At 34.6% G+C, this 12,465-nt stretch overlaps 1 protein-coding gene across 2 annotated transcripts in view; it reads right to left on the reverse strand.

Annotated features, from left to right (window-relative positions):
* The window catches only part of LOC150102101 (nonsense-mediated mRNA decay factor SMG8), a 384,051-nt gene that overhangs the window by 55,615 nt on the left and 315,971 nt on the right, over positions 1 to 12,465 (reverse strand). For both annotated transcript variants that reach the window (XM_090399980.1, XM_090399979.1), the window contains one exon: positions 9,266 to 9,412. In XM_090399980.1, the coding sequence (XP_090256106.1) occupies positions 9,266 to 9,412 (147 nt within the window). The remainder of the gene's footprint in view (positions 1 to 9,265; positions 9,413 to 12,465) is intronic.

Consider the following 12,465-nt stretch of genomic DNA (forward strand, 5'->3'; position numbering starts at 1 on the left):
AAATATAAGAGTTTTGAGATAAAATAGAGAAGTGAACAGATGGTATCATGACAGAATAATTAAAAATGTGGATATTAGGAAGGAACCTGATACTGTCAGTATTCATTAATGTGTCAGTAGAGCTATTTTAAAGTAGTATATGTATTCACTGAAACAGAAGCAAACTTTTTTTGATAGGATGGTGAGAAAAAGATCCAGAAGAAGACCAAGATATAGGTAGACTGATACAGTAAGAAGTGCCTTAGAAGACAGAACTACAAGACATGACAATACTGGCATGCTGATATATAACAGATTAATTTGGAGAAAAACTGTCAACAGAAAGTCACTAGTGGTTTTAACTTTTCATGTAGTGATGTCATAATATCCAGTGAAGCTAAAGCATCAGAAAAGGAGATATTGATAAATAAAGAGTTGACAGCTCACCATGATAACATTATTTAAAACTAAATTTTGGATTAAAGATTTAAAATGAGTGGAATTTTTATTATAAGATAAAGTATGTCCAATAAGTGGGTTAAAGATTTAGCTAATTGTTTGGCAAACCTAAAAGAGAGGACTGAGAGGGTTATTAGATTTATGAATTTTTGGAAATCCGCATATCTGAGGGATGAAAGGTGGGGAACTAAACAGTTTGAGTTTTTCAACTACTGTATTTGCTGGCATATAAGACACACTTTTTTTTCTTTGAAAATAGGTGTGAAAAACGGTGCATCTTATACACCGGTACTCAGTTTTTTATTACTTTTATTTCTGGAAATTTTCTCTGTTCCGAGTTACGCAGTTTCTTCCTTGTGGTGTGTGAGAGCATTCCAGTTATGTAGAGTTCAGTGAATGTGCATGCACTGTCATCGACGATCACAGCTGTGTTCCTGTTCGTTTAAACTTTCCGTTGTCGCAGATGTTGTGAATGGTGATAAATTTCTGCCGTTAAATTTTCTCTACATTTCTTGGCAAATTATGGTTGAAAACTGTCAGCATTGCTACAATATTGCATACAAGCTACGTGTGATTGCGTATGCTAAACAACATGGAAACTTTATATTTGAAATATTGTAAATTCATTATAATATTTAGTGATAAAGTTTTTTTTCTTAAAAAATGTGTACAAAAAAGGGAATGCGTCTTATAGGCCGGCAAATACGTTATTTCAGAAGGCCGAGAAGTGGCATGTTTAGAAGACTTTTTAATGTTTTTTCTGAGAGACAATATTGCTCATAAACTCCTGGATCATAATCCAGCATTTATAAAAAGTGTAGTTTCTGCACAACATGCTCATTTTCCAATTATAATCACTAGCATTGATGAAGACTACAGTAGTGGTACACTTGCTGGATCAAATGATTATGTTTATGCCTTTGCATTATTTATGGAAAATATGGAACTGGCTGTTGGAGAGATATCTTTTAGGTGGCATAGGGATGTTAGCTATGTCAAGCCTAATGTTATCGGCAAACAGCAGGAGGCAAAATGAAAATGCTGCACTCTATAACCAGCATGAAGTCTAAGGATGAAACTTGAGGCACCACTGCAAAGTTGTGGCCAAGGCTAAGGATGCTAACAACAGGAATGCTAATGATATCTAGTACTTACAGAATGATTTGAATATGCTGGAAATGTGGGAAAATGATAATGGCTGCTGATTCAATGTTAGTATGGGTAAAGTTATGCATTTTGGCATGATGAGATGTCCAATGGCATATTATATTGGTAGGGTTATGCTTTTGTTATATAACCTCAAGAATCTGCTAGGTTTCTTGGAGCTGTGGAAACGAATTTGAAGTTTACAGGTCACAGTCAAAATTGCATATAAAACTCAGAGGATAATTGTGATATTGAAACAAATATTTACATGTATGGATGCTTATTCTTAAGAGGAAGTCATCATTTCTCTTTACAAGTTCTTGAGAAGACTGCACATAGACTAATGTGACTCAGAGGGATAAAGAAGCTGTCGAAAGTACAAAAAAAGAGTTGTGGAGATTTATCGTTATTATGGAATGTAGATAATTGAGACAAATTGAGAGTATGTGGACAACAGACTTTTGAGAAAGAGGGATGATATGATAGAGGTCTATAAAATATTGAATGGGTGTTAAATAAAATTGTTTGATGACATTTTTCATTATATGAAAAGGTAAGGGGAAGTGTGTGTGTGTGTGTGTGTGTGTGTGTGTGTGTGTAGTTAAGATGAGAAAGAGCTAGATTTTTCTTTCACACAACAATGAGTGAGTGGAACAGTTTGTCTGCTGACTTCCAGGGAGTAATGTACTACTAGTGTGAATGAGTTTAGGAGAAGGTATGACCTCCCTAGAAGTCTGAGATAATAATAATAATATACAGTATTTCTTTCATTAGAAGTCCAAGTAAAAGTTATGAAATTTGTTTGGATAAGCAGCTCATTTCGTGTTTGAAAGACCATCTATAAGGTAAATAATTCTAAATCTCTGATTTAGAATTTTTTACCTAAATTTTTACACCCTGCACATGTTTACAGTAGTTCATTATGAAGATTTCATGTGGCATTAAGCTGATATAACCTTCCAAAATGTAAACGTTAATTCTAGATCTGTAAAATTTCATGCATTTCTAGTTCTTTCTTAGGTTCTCTTATCACTGTTTGCATTTGCACTATTCCATGTTGCCATTTTGCATGCCTTTATATGATTCATGTCAATCTTTTGTGTTCTGTTTTCCAGATTTTTTTCTGTTTTCTTTTATTTCCTATAATTTCCTTTTGTTATATTTCACGTGATTTTCTTTTGTTATATATCCTGCCATTTCCTTTGCCTCCTGATTGTGATTCCACTTGCTAGGAAATTCGATTTGCTATAGTGAAGACTTTCACTTTTTACTATTTGTAATAGCGAGATTAAAAGAGTATTTGTTTTATGAGACATAAGCCAGGACTTATCCGTAGTTCATTATAGTGATGTTCACTATAATGAACTATGGTATTTAATGGTATTAAACCTGATATTCAAATCGGAGATACTAAGACTTAGTTCTTTATGCAGATGATAATATCTACTTAAATAAATTGGCAGCAGGTCTTCAGGAGTCTTTAACAAAATTAAATAACTGGTAACAAATTTCATAAGAAAATAAGCAACAAATAGATCAAACTATCAAAATGAGTTTGAAAACATCTAATACATTCTCAGTAGCAAATGTACAGAACAAGTTATACAGTTCAGCTTATTTAGATAGAATTTTTAGTGAAGATGGCAAATTGAATATGGAAATAACAGAATAAGTAAGGCTTATGAAGGAGAGAAATAAGCCAACACCATGCTAGAAGTATACAAAACAGGACTGAAACCAAACAGACGACAAAAAAAAAATGGGGTGCTTAAGGGTCAAAGCTGTATAACTGAGAGGAGACCTCCACATAGCCTTTAAAGGAATGCGGAGAACCGACCAGGGCTTCTGACCTAATGTCCAATCCTCACCTTCTCGTGGTGCACCCTGTTGGGTATCTACTTTGATACTGAACGAACGAGGATGGGCTGGCAATTTGGGATTTAGCCGACCAAATTGTATTCTTATTGGTTAAACCAAAATAAAAAATGATGGTACAACATGACAAAATTTCATGCCGTCGCCCGGTTAAACAAGGCCCCCGTTGTTTTCGCCAGGGAACCAGGGCGAACAGCGAAAAGTCAGCTACTGGAACAAATCTGAAAACAAACCCCAACTCAACATCACCAGATCGGTACTATCAAAGTAAGAAGCCTGAATGGCAAAGAAATGGAGCTAGCTGAGGAATTAGATAAGTACCAGATCGACATAATAGGGGTGACTGAAACAAAAAAGACCAAAACTGGTGAGATCTTTCTGAGCAATAAATACAAAATGTTATATTCAGGCAATGACAATCAAGGAAAAGAAGGAGTAGCCATAGTATTCAACACAAAATACGAGGCTAATCTTCTTGAATGGCAGTCAGTCTCAAGTAGAGTAATGTGGGCAAATATGAGAATGGGGAACAGGACAATGAGACTTATTTGTGCCTATGGTCCCACAGAAGGTTCTACTAAGGTAGAAGTGGAGGAATTTTTTGAGGCTTTAGAAAAAGCAACTGACACAATGAAAAAGGAAAAGTTGGTCCTTGTTGGGGATCTAAATAGTAGAGTAGGAAATGATTGTGAGACATACAAAAATATTTTGGGAAAATTTGGAGAAAAGAGCAAAGCTAATAATAATGGCAAATATCTGTTGGATTTCTGCTCAGGACATGGACTGGTTATTACTAACACCATGTTCCAACATAAAAATGTGCAAAAATTCACATGGAGAGAAGAGGCTAGAAATAAGAAAAGTCTCATTGACTATGTTATTGTTGATAGTGATGTTTTCTCCCTGGTGCAGGACACCAGAGTGTACAGAGGATTTGAAATTGGAAGTGATCACTATTTAGTCTTGAGCAGGATAAAATTGAATTTCATATCGAAAAGAATAACATGTAAGAAAGTTTTAAAGCGAATAAAAGTTGAGCAGCTCTCAGATGTGAACTGTAGACTAAAATACAGAAATATTATTGAAAAGAAAATGAAAGAGTTTGAGAACAGGAATCGAACCTTGGAGATTCAGTGGCAAACTCTGAAGGAAACATTGATTGATTCTGCCAGAGAGGCATGTGGTGAGGTTGTGTGCAAGGATAAAAAAATCAGAACTCCCTGGTGGACACAGGAAGTTAAAGAGGCAGTGAAGGAAAAGAAGAAAGCATATCAAAAGTTCCTGGCAAATAAGTCAGCTTTTACTCTTACAGAATACAGAGACAAATGTAAGAACGCTAAACAGTGTGTAAAACTAGCTAAACAAAAGTCATGGGAGGACTTTGGCAAGAATATAGAAAATAAATATCAAGAAGTTGGCAAAATATTCTGGAGGTTGTTGAAGAAGCTTAGGAATGGAGGAAAGAGTGTTGTAAAAGGAATTAGAGATGATAAAGGTGAAATGAAAACAGGAGAAAAAGATATCCTTGAAGTATGGAGTAATTACTTTGAAAAACTGCTAAATGAAACAAGCAGTGATGACAGCACAGTGATAAAAAACACAGACCAGGCATGCAGTCAGGAATACATATCCATACTTGAAGTAGAAAAAGCCATCAAAGGCTTGAAATGTGGAAAGGCAGCAGGAGTAGATGATATTCGACCAGAAATGCTGAAGTATGGTGGTATAAGAGTCTTACAGTGGCTGCACTGCATAGTTCAGAAAGCCTGGACAGAGGGACGAATTCCCGATGATTGGAGTAGAGCTCTCATAGTACCCATATATAAAAAGGGAAATAAAACTGAATGTGAGAATTACAGAGGTATTTCCCTACTGAGTGTTCCTGGCAAGATCTATGCAAGTATACTTGAGAAACGGTTGAGAAGAATTGTGGAAGAAAAGCTGGGTTAAGAACAAGCTAGATTCAATCCAAATAGAGGCTGTTAGGATCAGATCTTCACTTTGCGACAAATAGTCGAGAAAGCATGGGAATATAAGAGAGATCTGTATTTAAGTTTTGTCGATTTGGAAAAGGCATATGACAAGGTGCCAAGAGAGAAGCTATTCAATACGCTGCAGTTATATGGTGTCAATGGGGCATTATATCAAGCAATACGTAGTCTTTATTTGAGTTGTGAGTCAGCAGTTAGAATTGAAGGAAGTACAGGAAGATGGTTTAATGTTAAATCTGGTGTGAGACAAGGATGTACATTATCCCCTCTGTTATTCATTATCTATATGGATCACATTATGAAGGAATGTGGTATTAAACCTGATATCAAAATTGGAGATGTTAATGTCAGCTCTTTGCTTTATGCGGATGATGTTATACTTCTAAATAAATCCGCTACAAGTCTGCAAGATTCTCTGACTAAATTGAATAGCTATTGTACTAGATATGGTATGAAGGTCAGCAATAAAAAGACAAAGACAATGAAAATAGGCAGAATCATTGAAAATGTCAACTGTGCTGTGAATGGAGAACCTGTGGAACAGGTAAAACATTTCAGCTACTTAGGCACAATTTTTAGTGAAGATGGTAAACTAAATATAGAAATAGACAACAGAATCAGCAAAGCTGGTATGGTGGGAAGTCAATTGAATAAATTCATATGGAATAAAAAAGAAATTAGTCGGAACACTAAATTAGCTGTATACAAGACTGTGTTCAAACCAATTTTAACTTATGGATCTGAGAGCTGGGTCAGAAGTAAAACACTTGACCAAAGACTGGAGACCACAGATATGAGAGTCCTGAGAAAGATTAGAGGCGTGAACAGATGGCATGAATGGCAATATCATATTAAAAATGAAGATATTAGGAAAGAACTTGACATTGTCAGCATCCAGGAATGCGTTAGTAGAGCTAATCTCAGATGGTATGGTCACTTAAATAGAATGGGAGAGGAAAGATTAGCAAAACAAGTGTTCTCTGCCAAGTTGGCAGGAAAACGACCCAGAGGAAGACCAAGATATAGGTGGATTGATACGGTACAAAGTGCCTTAGATGATAGAAATATAAGATCTGATAATGTTGGAGTCTTGACAAGTAACAGACTGATTTGGAGGAAAATTGTAGATAGGAAGTTAGTAATGATGTAATTTTTTCATGTAGTACTGTCATATCCTGTACACCCTTTGAGGGTACATGGCAGGAATTTGATGATGATGATGACAAAAAAAAAAAAAAAAAAAAAAAAAAAAAAAAAAACGTTTTGCAGAAAGTGGACAAGTAGCATTAGTGGTAGAAACTATCAGAAAATAACGTGTCACCATTAATATTCAAAAATGTGTGAGTCAGTTGAAGATGGAGAAGAAAAAAACAGCTTAAAGGATATCCAAGACAAAGAAATATTGATACAGTTAAAGCTTTAGAAGAATGGCTAAAAACTCATAATTCATAGATGTGTATGCTCAAGAGATGCAGAGGATACTATGATAGTGCTACATCAGTGGTTCTCAAACTGTGGGGTACAACCCCCCAGGGGCACGTGGCATACTTTCCTACAGATAAAAATTAAAACTGCCCTAAATCAGTTTTAAAAATAACAAATAAAAATACAGAAAAAAAAAAAACTTTTGATGATATAGGTTTCAATTATCATGAATTTCAAAATAACTAATAATTATTTTCTTCACTTATACTTATAAAATGCGTGTGCCAGAGGCAGTGTTGATAGTTCAGCAGCGGCCACATCCTCTTCCAGGCAGCACTATACATGCGCAGCTGAAAGCAGTGACTTAATGACATTTCATTGGCGCTTGTTTCAGTGCAATTGTGCTAATTTGTTTACCTCTTAAAGTTGACTTAATTATGAACAATTGATCATGAAGAATTTCCAGAATAGTGATAGAAATGAAGATACCCGTGCTCCTTCAACTAGTGGTGGGAAAGAAGCTACTCGGAGTGTGAAAATAAGAAAATATGATGAGAACTATTTATCACTAGGCTTTATGAAAACTGTAATCAATGATGAAGAACGTCTGAATGTGTAATCTGTTTAAGTATTTTGGCTGCAGATAGTATGAAACCTAACAAATTAAAGAGACATTTTAAAACCAAACATCCTGAGTTTACAAATAAACCAAGGAAGGCTTTTCTGCTTTGGCAGCTATGAAGTCAAAGTATCGTTCAAGACTAAATATTACTAAAGAACTTAGAGTGGCCATTTCTGATATTACACCACGTTTTGATAAACTTCGTTCTCAAAAGCAGGCCATCCATCACATTAGACTTTGATATTTAAATGTTTGATTATTTTTACAGAGAAAAATTAAATACTTGTTAGTTAAATATTGTTTCATTTATACATATTTTGGTTAATTGCAAGTGTAAAACTAATTTTTATTGTAGGCCAAATATTGTGATACTTTAATCATTTTGTGTCAAAAACTGTTAAATAGTATGTAGAAAACACAAAATAAACTGAATAAAACGTCAAACTTAGTATGACTTCTATTTTGATAAATAAAACTGGCAAAGGGAGGGGGACAGTGTTTTCTCTTGTCAGGTGGGGCTCAGAGGAAAAAAGTTTGAGAACCACTGTACTATATGATTATTTTACATTACTAACGTCCTATCAACAATTTTAGTTTATATCAGGACTCCAATATTCTTCTAAGGCATATTTAATTGCATCAAATTATCTACATCTTTGTTTCCCTCTGGGTCTTTTTCTTGCCACCCTGAAATCAAATGTAACCTGTTTATAGCTAACCTCTCTTCTCCCATTCTGTTTAAGTGACCACACCATTTTAGAATTATATTCTGAATTACATGTCAAGCCTCTAACTGTTAAAGACTCTAACTGCAAAATATCTCTGTTAATCATGACAAATAATAAACTAATTTAGAAGAAAAATTTTAGCGGATGGAAACTACTCTTGTGAGATTCTTAACATCCAGTTCAGCCTATGAGCATATATACCAAAAATTAAGATCATGAAGAATTAGAACATATCAGTGCAGAAGCATCACTGACTGACATTTAGCAAAGTAAATGAAAGAAAAACAAAAGTTCAATCGAATTATTCCGGTTTTGTGACCACATTTTTATTAAAAAAGATTGTTTTTTTTTAAAACTAAACAAGTACTAAAAAACAAACCCGACAAGTTTCGTTATTCGTCAAACTAACATCTTCCGGGGTAAAGATAACTAACAGTTTAAATCACAAACTATAAGAAATTACGAAAAAAAGTTCATTTATTGGTATTATGAACATCAAAAAAGTTCGTTAAAAAACCGAATGAAAATTTCTGCTCATTCGGTTTTTTAATGAACTTTTTTGATGTTCATAATACCAATAAATGAACTTTTTCGTAATTTCTTATAGTTTGTGATTTAAACTGTTAGTTATCTTTACCCCCAAAGATGTTAGTTTGACAACAAACGAAACTTGTCGGGTTTGTTTTTTAGTAGTCGTTTAGTTTTTAAAAAACAGTCTTTTTTAATAAAAATGTGGTCACAAAACTGGAATAATTCAATTGAACTTCTTAACCACAGAAACCTCAGCATGATTATAAAAACAAAAGTTATTTCAGTTACTGAGGAGAAACTTTGATAGTACTCTTCCAATGGCAGTTCATAAATTTTGTACTCAATAAGTTAATTTCTCATTTAAGTACGGCAAACATGAGATTTTATTAACTGAGGAGGCTTAAAGAAAGATTAATTCTGAGAGTGAATTAAGGTTATGAGAGTGGTTAAATAAACATTTCATACTACAATTCTAAATCCTACATTGAAAATAATATTGAAATATTTACCTTTTCCACCCTTTTTGCTCTTCAATCCTTGCTGTCTCTTTCCCTCCCACAATGCAGGCCATCGCTCCTTCTGCTCAAGTTTAACAGTTACATCCCAAGGCAATAAAAAGTTAGTGCCAGGAATGAAACCAGGCTGATCTTGCAAACCTGTTTAATTTAAAAAAGGTTTAATGAAAATAAAGGAAAAAAGTTATTCTTGCATACTGATAAAAATATATATATAATTATTATTTTAAGGGCCGAGGTATTTTTTATAGCCTATCAAAATGTTCAAGATTTTTATTTCCAATTATTATTGTTATTATTAAACGGGTACCTCCACGAAGTCTGAAGGTTCATCACGGTAGACCTAATCTATCCACACAATCTATCATACTTCTCCTTGAACCCATTAACAGAAAAGCACTCTCAACTGACTCTGATAATCCATTCCACTCATTCACCACTCTCCAAGCAAAAAATCTAGTCCTTGCACCCCTAGTGACCACACCTTTATTCAACTTCCAGGGATGATCCCATGTCCTGGTCCCTCTAGTGCAGTACTGAAACATTTTCCCTGCATTTATCCTACAAAATACTTTAAGCAACTTAAATGTTTCTATCATATCCCCTCTTTTTCTCCTATTCTAATCTATTTTCATATGGCACATTCCACAGGCCACTCAAGTCTGCATCCTCTCCACATACCCAAAAACTTGTTCCGCTTGTTCCTGATACTTCTGGTATTAGTATATAGAAATGGTAACATCCCTTTATTCTCCCACCTGTCTTTACTTTCTGAATTGACTAACCTATTCAATATTTTGGGTTAGTCAATTCAGAAAGTAAAGGAAAGTAAAACACAAACTCACTTGCTTCCACCCTAATTGCTTAAGTTTCCCTGAATTTGCAAGTCAGCAGGCTCGGTGAACAAAGCTCTCTCCAGACATCTAACACCAAAATCAACCATTCAGATGTAGTCCATCTGCATTGTACAAATCCTTCTTTCCATCAAACAGAGACCACAAATCCTCAAATTCTACATAATTTATTTTGCACAATCTATGTATAAACTCATTGGATATCAATGCCCTCCTCCTCAGTTCGCCTCTATCATACGTTGATCAGAGACTTACAGTATTCATCTTCTCGCTCTTCAGGTTTGTCTCTTTTAACAACTTCTTTAACTTCCTCCCTCATAGAATACATCATTTCCTTCAACTTACCTATTTGCATCTGGATGGCGTAGCTAATATCGTGAATTTTTGCACCTGTGAAACACGATTTTGTCACACTTTCATTATTATAAGTGATATGAGAGTTGTAAATCAAACTTTTGTTTTAAATGTTTAATATTGCCAAGAGAATGTTACAAAAATAATAAAAGGTGTGTGTGTTGGGATATCACTTCAAATCAGTATAACGAGTGATGGAAGTTTTTTCACTTGGCTATGCTACCACTTAGATATATGGTTTAATCCTTTATCCAAGTGTAAGCAAACAAAGTTTGCGTCTGAAGTATTTTCAGAACTGGGGCAACTCGTGGTAAAGGTGGTATAAGTTCTCATCACTTGCCTTAGTATCTCCCATAATGCAAAGCACATCTCCTTGAAGGCATGTATAATGCTATGCATTCAGGGAAGGGCCACTACCCAGATCGGTTTCGACCTTTATCGAGATCTCATCAGTGGGAGCCAGACCCAGAGGTGGTGATGCCAAGGTGGAAGTAATGGAGAAGTCATATTTACCTATACCAGTAGCCAAAAGATGTCACACCTTCTTATTAAATTTTCTGGATTAGAGATAAGTTGATGGAAGTTTTTTCACTTGGCTATGCTACAGCTTATATATTTGGTTTAGTCCTTTATCCAAGTGTAAGCAAACACTGATGAGACCTCAATAAAGGTCGAAACTGGTTGGGTAGTGGCCCTTCCCTTAATGCATTATACATGTCTGCAAAGGAGATATGCTTTGTATTATGGGAGATACTAAGGCAAGTGATGAGAACTTATACCACAAGTTGCCCCAGCCCTGAAAATACTTCAGGTGCAAACTTTGTTTACACTTGGATAAAGAATTAAACCAAATATATAAGTGGTAACTGTTTAAGCGATTTAAACATTTTTAAAAAAAGAAAAGTTTGAAAGCCTTGAAGGATATCATGGCAGGATGTCTTTCCACAACCCAAATGAAACCCAAAGCAGATCAGTGGAAGCTGGTATATGATGCTCATGAGCATAGAGCATGTACAACAATGATTTATGCATGTGTAATCCTCTTGCATACTTCATAATAAATTTGTAGTAATGGCCGTGATAATGCTCTTTTGGTGGAAAGACTTGGGTGTGAATGCTATTCAGGATGCAAAGAATATTTATAAGAGCTTTTCATCTGTGACAGAGTTAGTCAATCTCATAAGAAACTCTCAGAAGTTTTTTTTTTCTCCAAAACAGACAACCAATCAGAAAATGCACATACACTGACAAAATAGAACAACGATGGAGATATGATATCAGGAAATTATCATTCTATTGAATAGAAATTTAGCTTGGACAGATGAGTGGGGTTGTAGTTATATTAATAAATGCACTTTCAGAGATAAAATTTTAGTATATACATTTGCATGCAAAATATCACAGCATGTTATTTTTATGCATTGATCATCTTAAACTTAGAGATTGGAAGAAGTGGGTTTTCATACTACTGCACAAAAAGGGAGATATGATGGATTGTGTGAGTACTATAGAACTGTTAGTACTTTAGAACTTTAGTAATATCTTTCTTGCACCCATGCAAGAAAGATATTACTAAAGATCATTCTAAATAGTATTGAGGCCAAAGTTTAGGCAGAGATGCCTGAGGAACAAGGAGGTTTTTTCTATAATTCTATCTAATAATAATCCTGATAATTCTATCTAACTTTGCATCGATAAGTGGAGTCATACAAAGTGTAAATTAAATCTTTTATTTTGTGAATGTTTCTGCAAATTTTATTTTCATTATGTCTGAATATAAGAAAAAATGCCGACAGTACAGTATTGAGTATTTGAAATATGGTTTTATTCAGTCTCCTACGAACCAATTATTACCCATGTGCTTGATCCAAAAAGTGTTTTCAAATGAAGCAATGAAGCCTTCTAGGCTACAAGAGCATTTTGACTAAAATGCATGCTGACAAAAAGGATAAAGATTTGTCTTATTTTCAAGTACTAGAAGAAAAA

This window comes from Typopeltis vanoorti, chromosome 11 (genome assembly GCF_054136105.1).
Source record: "Typopeltis vanoorti isolate ZY-2024b chromosome 11, IOZ_Tvanoo_1.0, whole genome shotgun sequence".
Classification (NCBI taxonomy): Eukaryota; Metazoa; Arthropoda; class Arachnida; order Uropygi; family Thelyphonidae; genus Typopeltis; species Typopeltis vanoorti.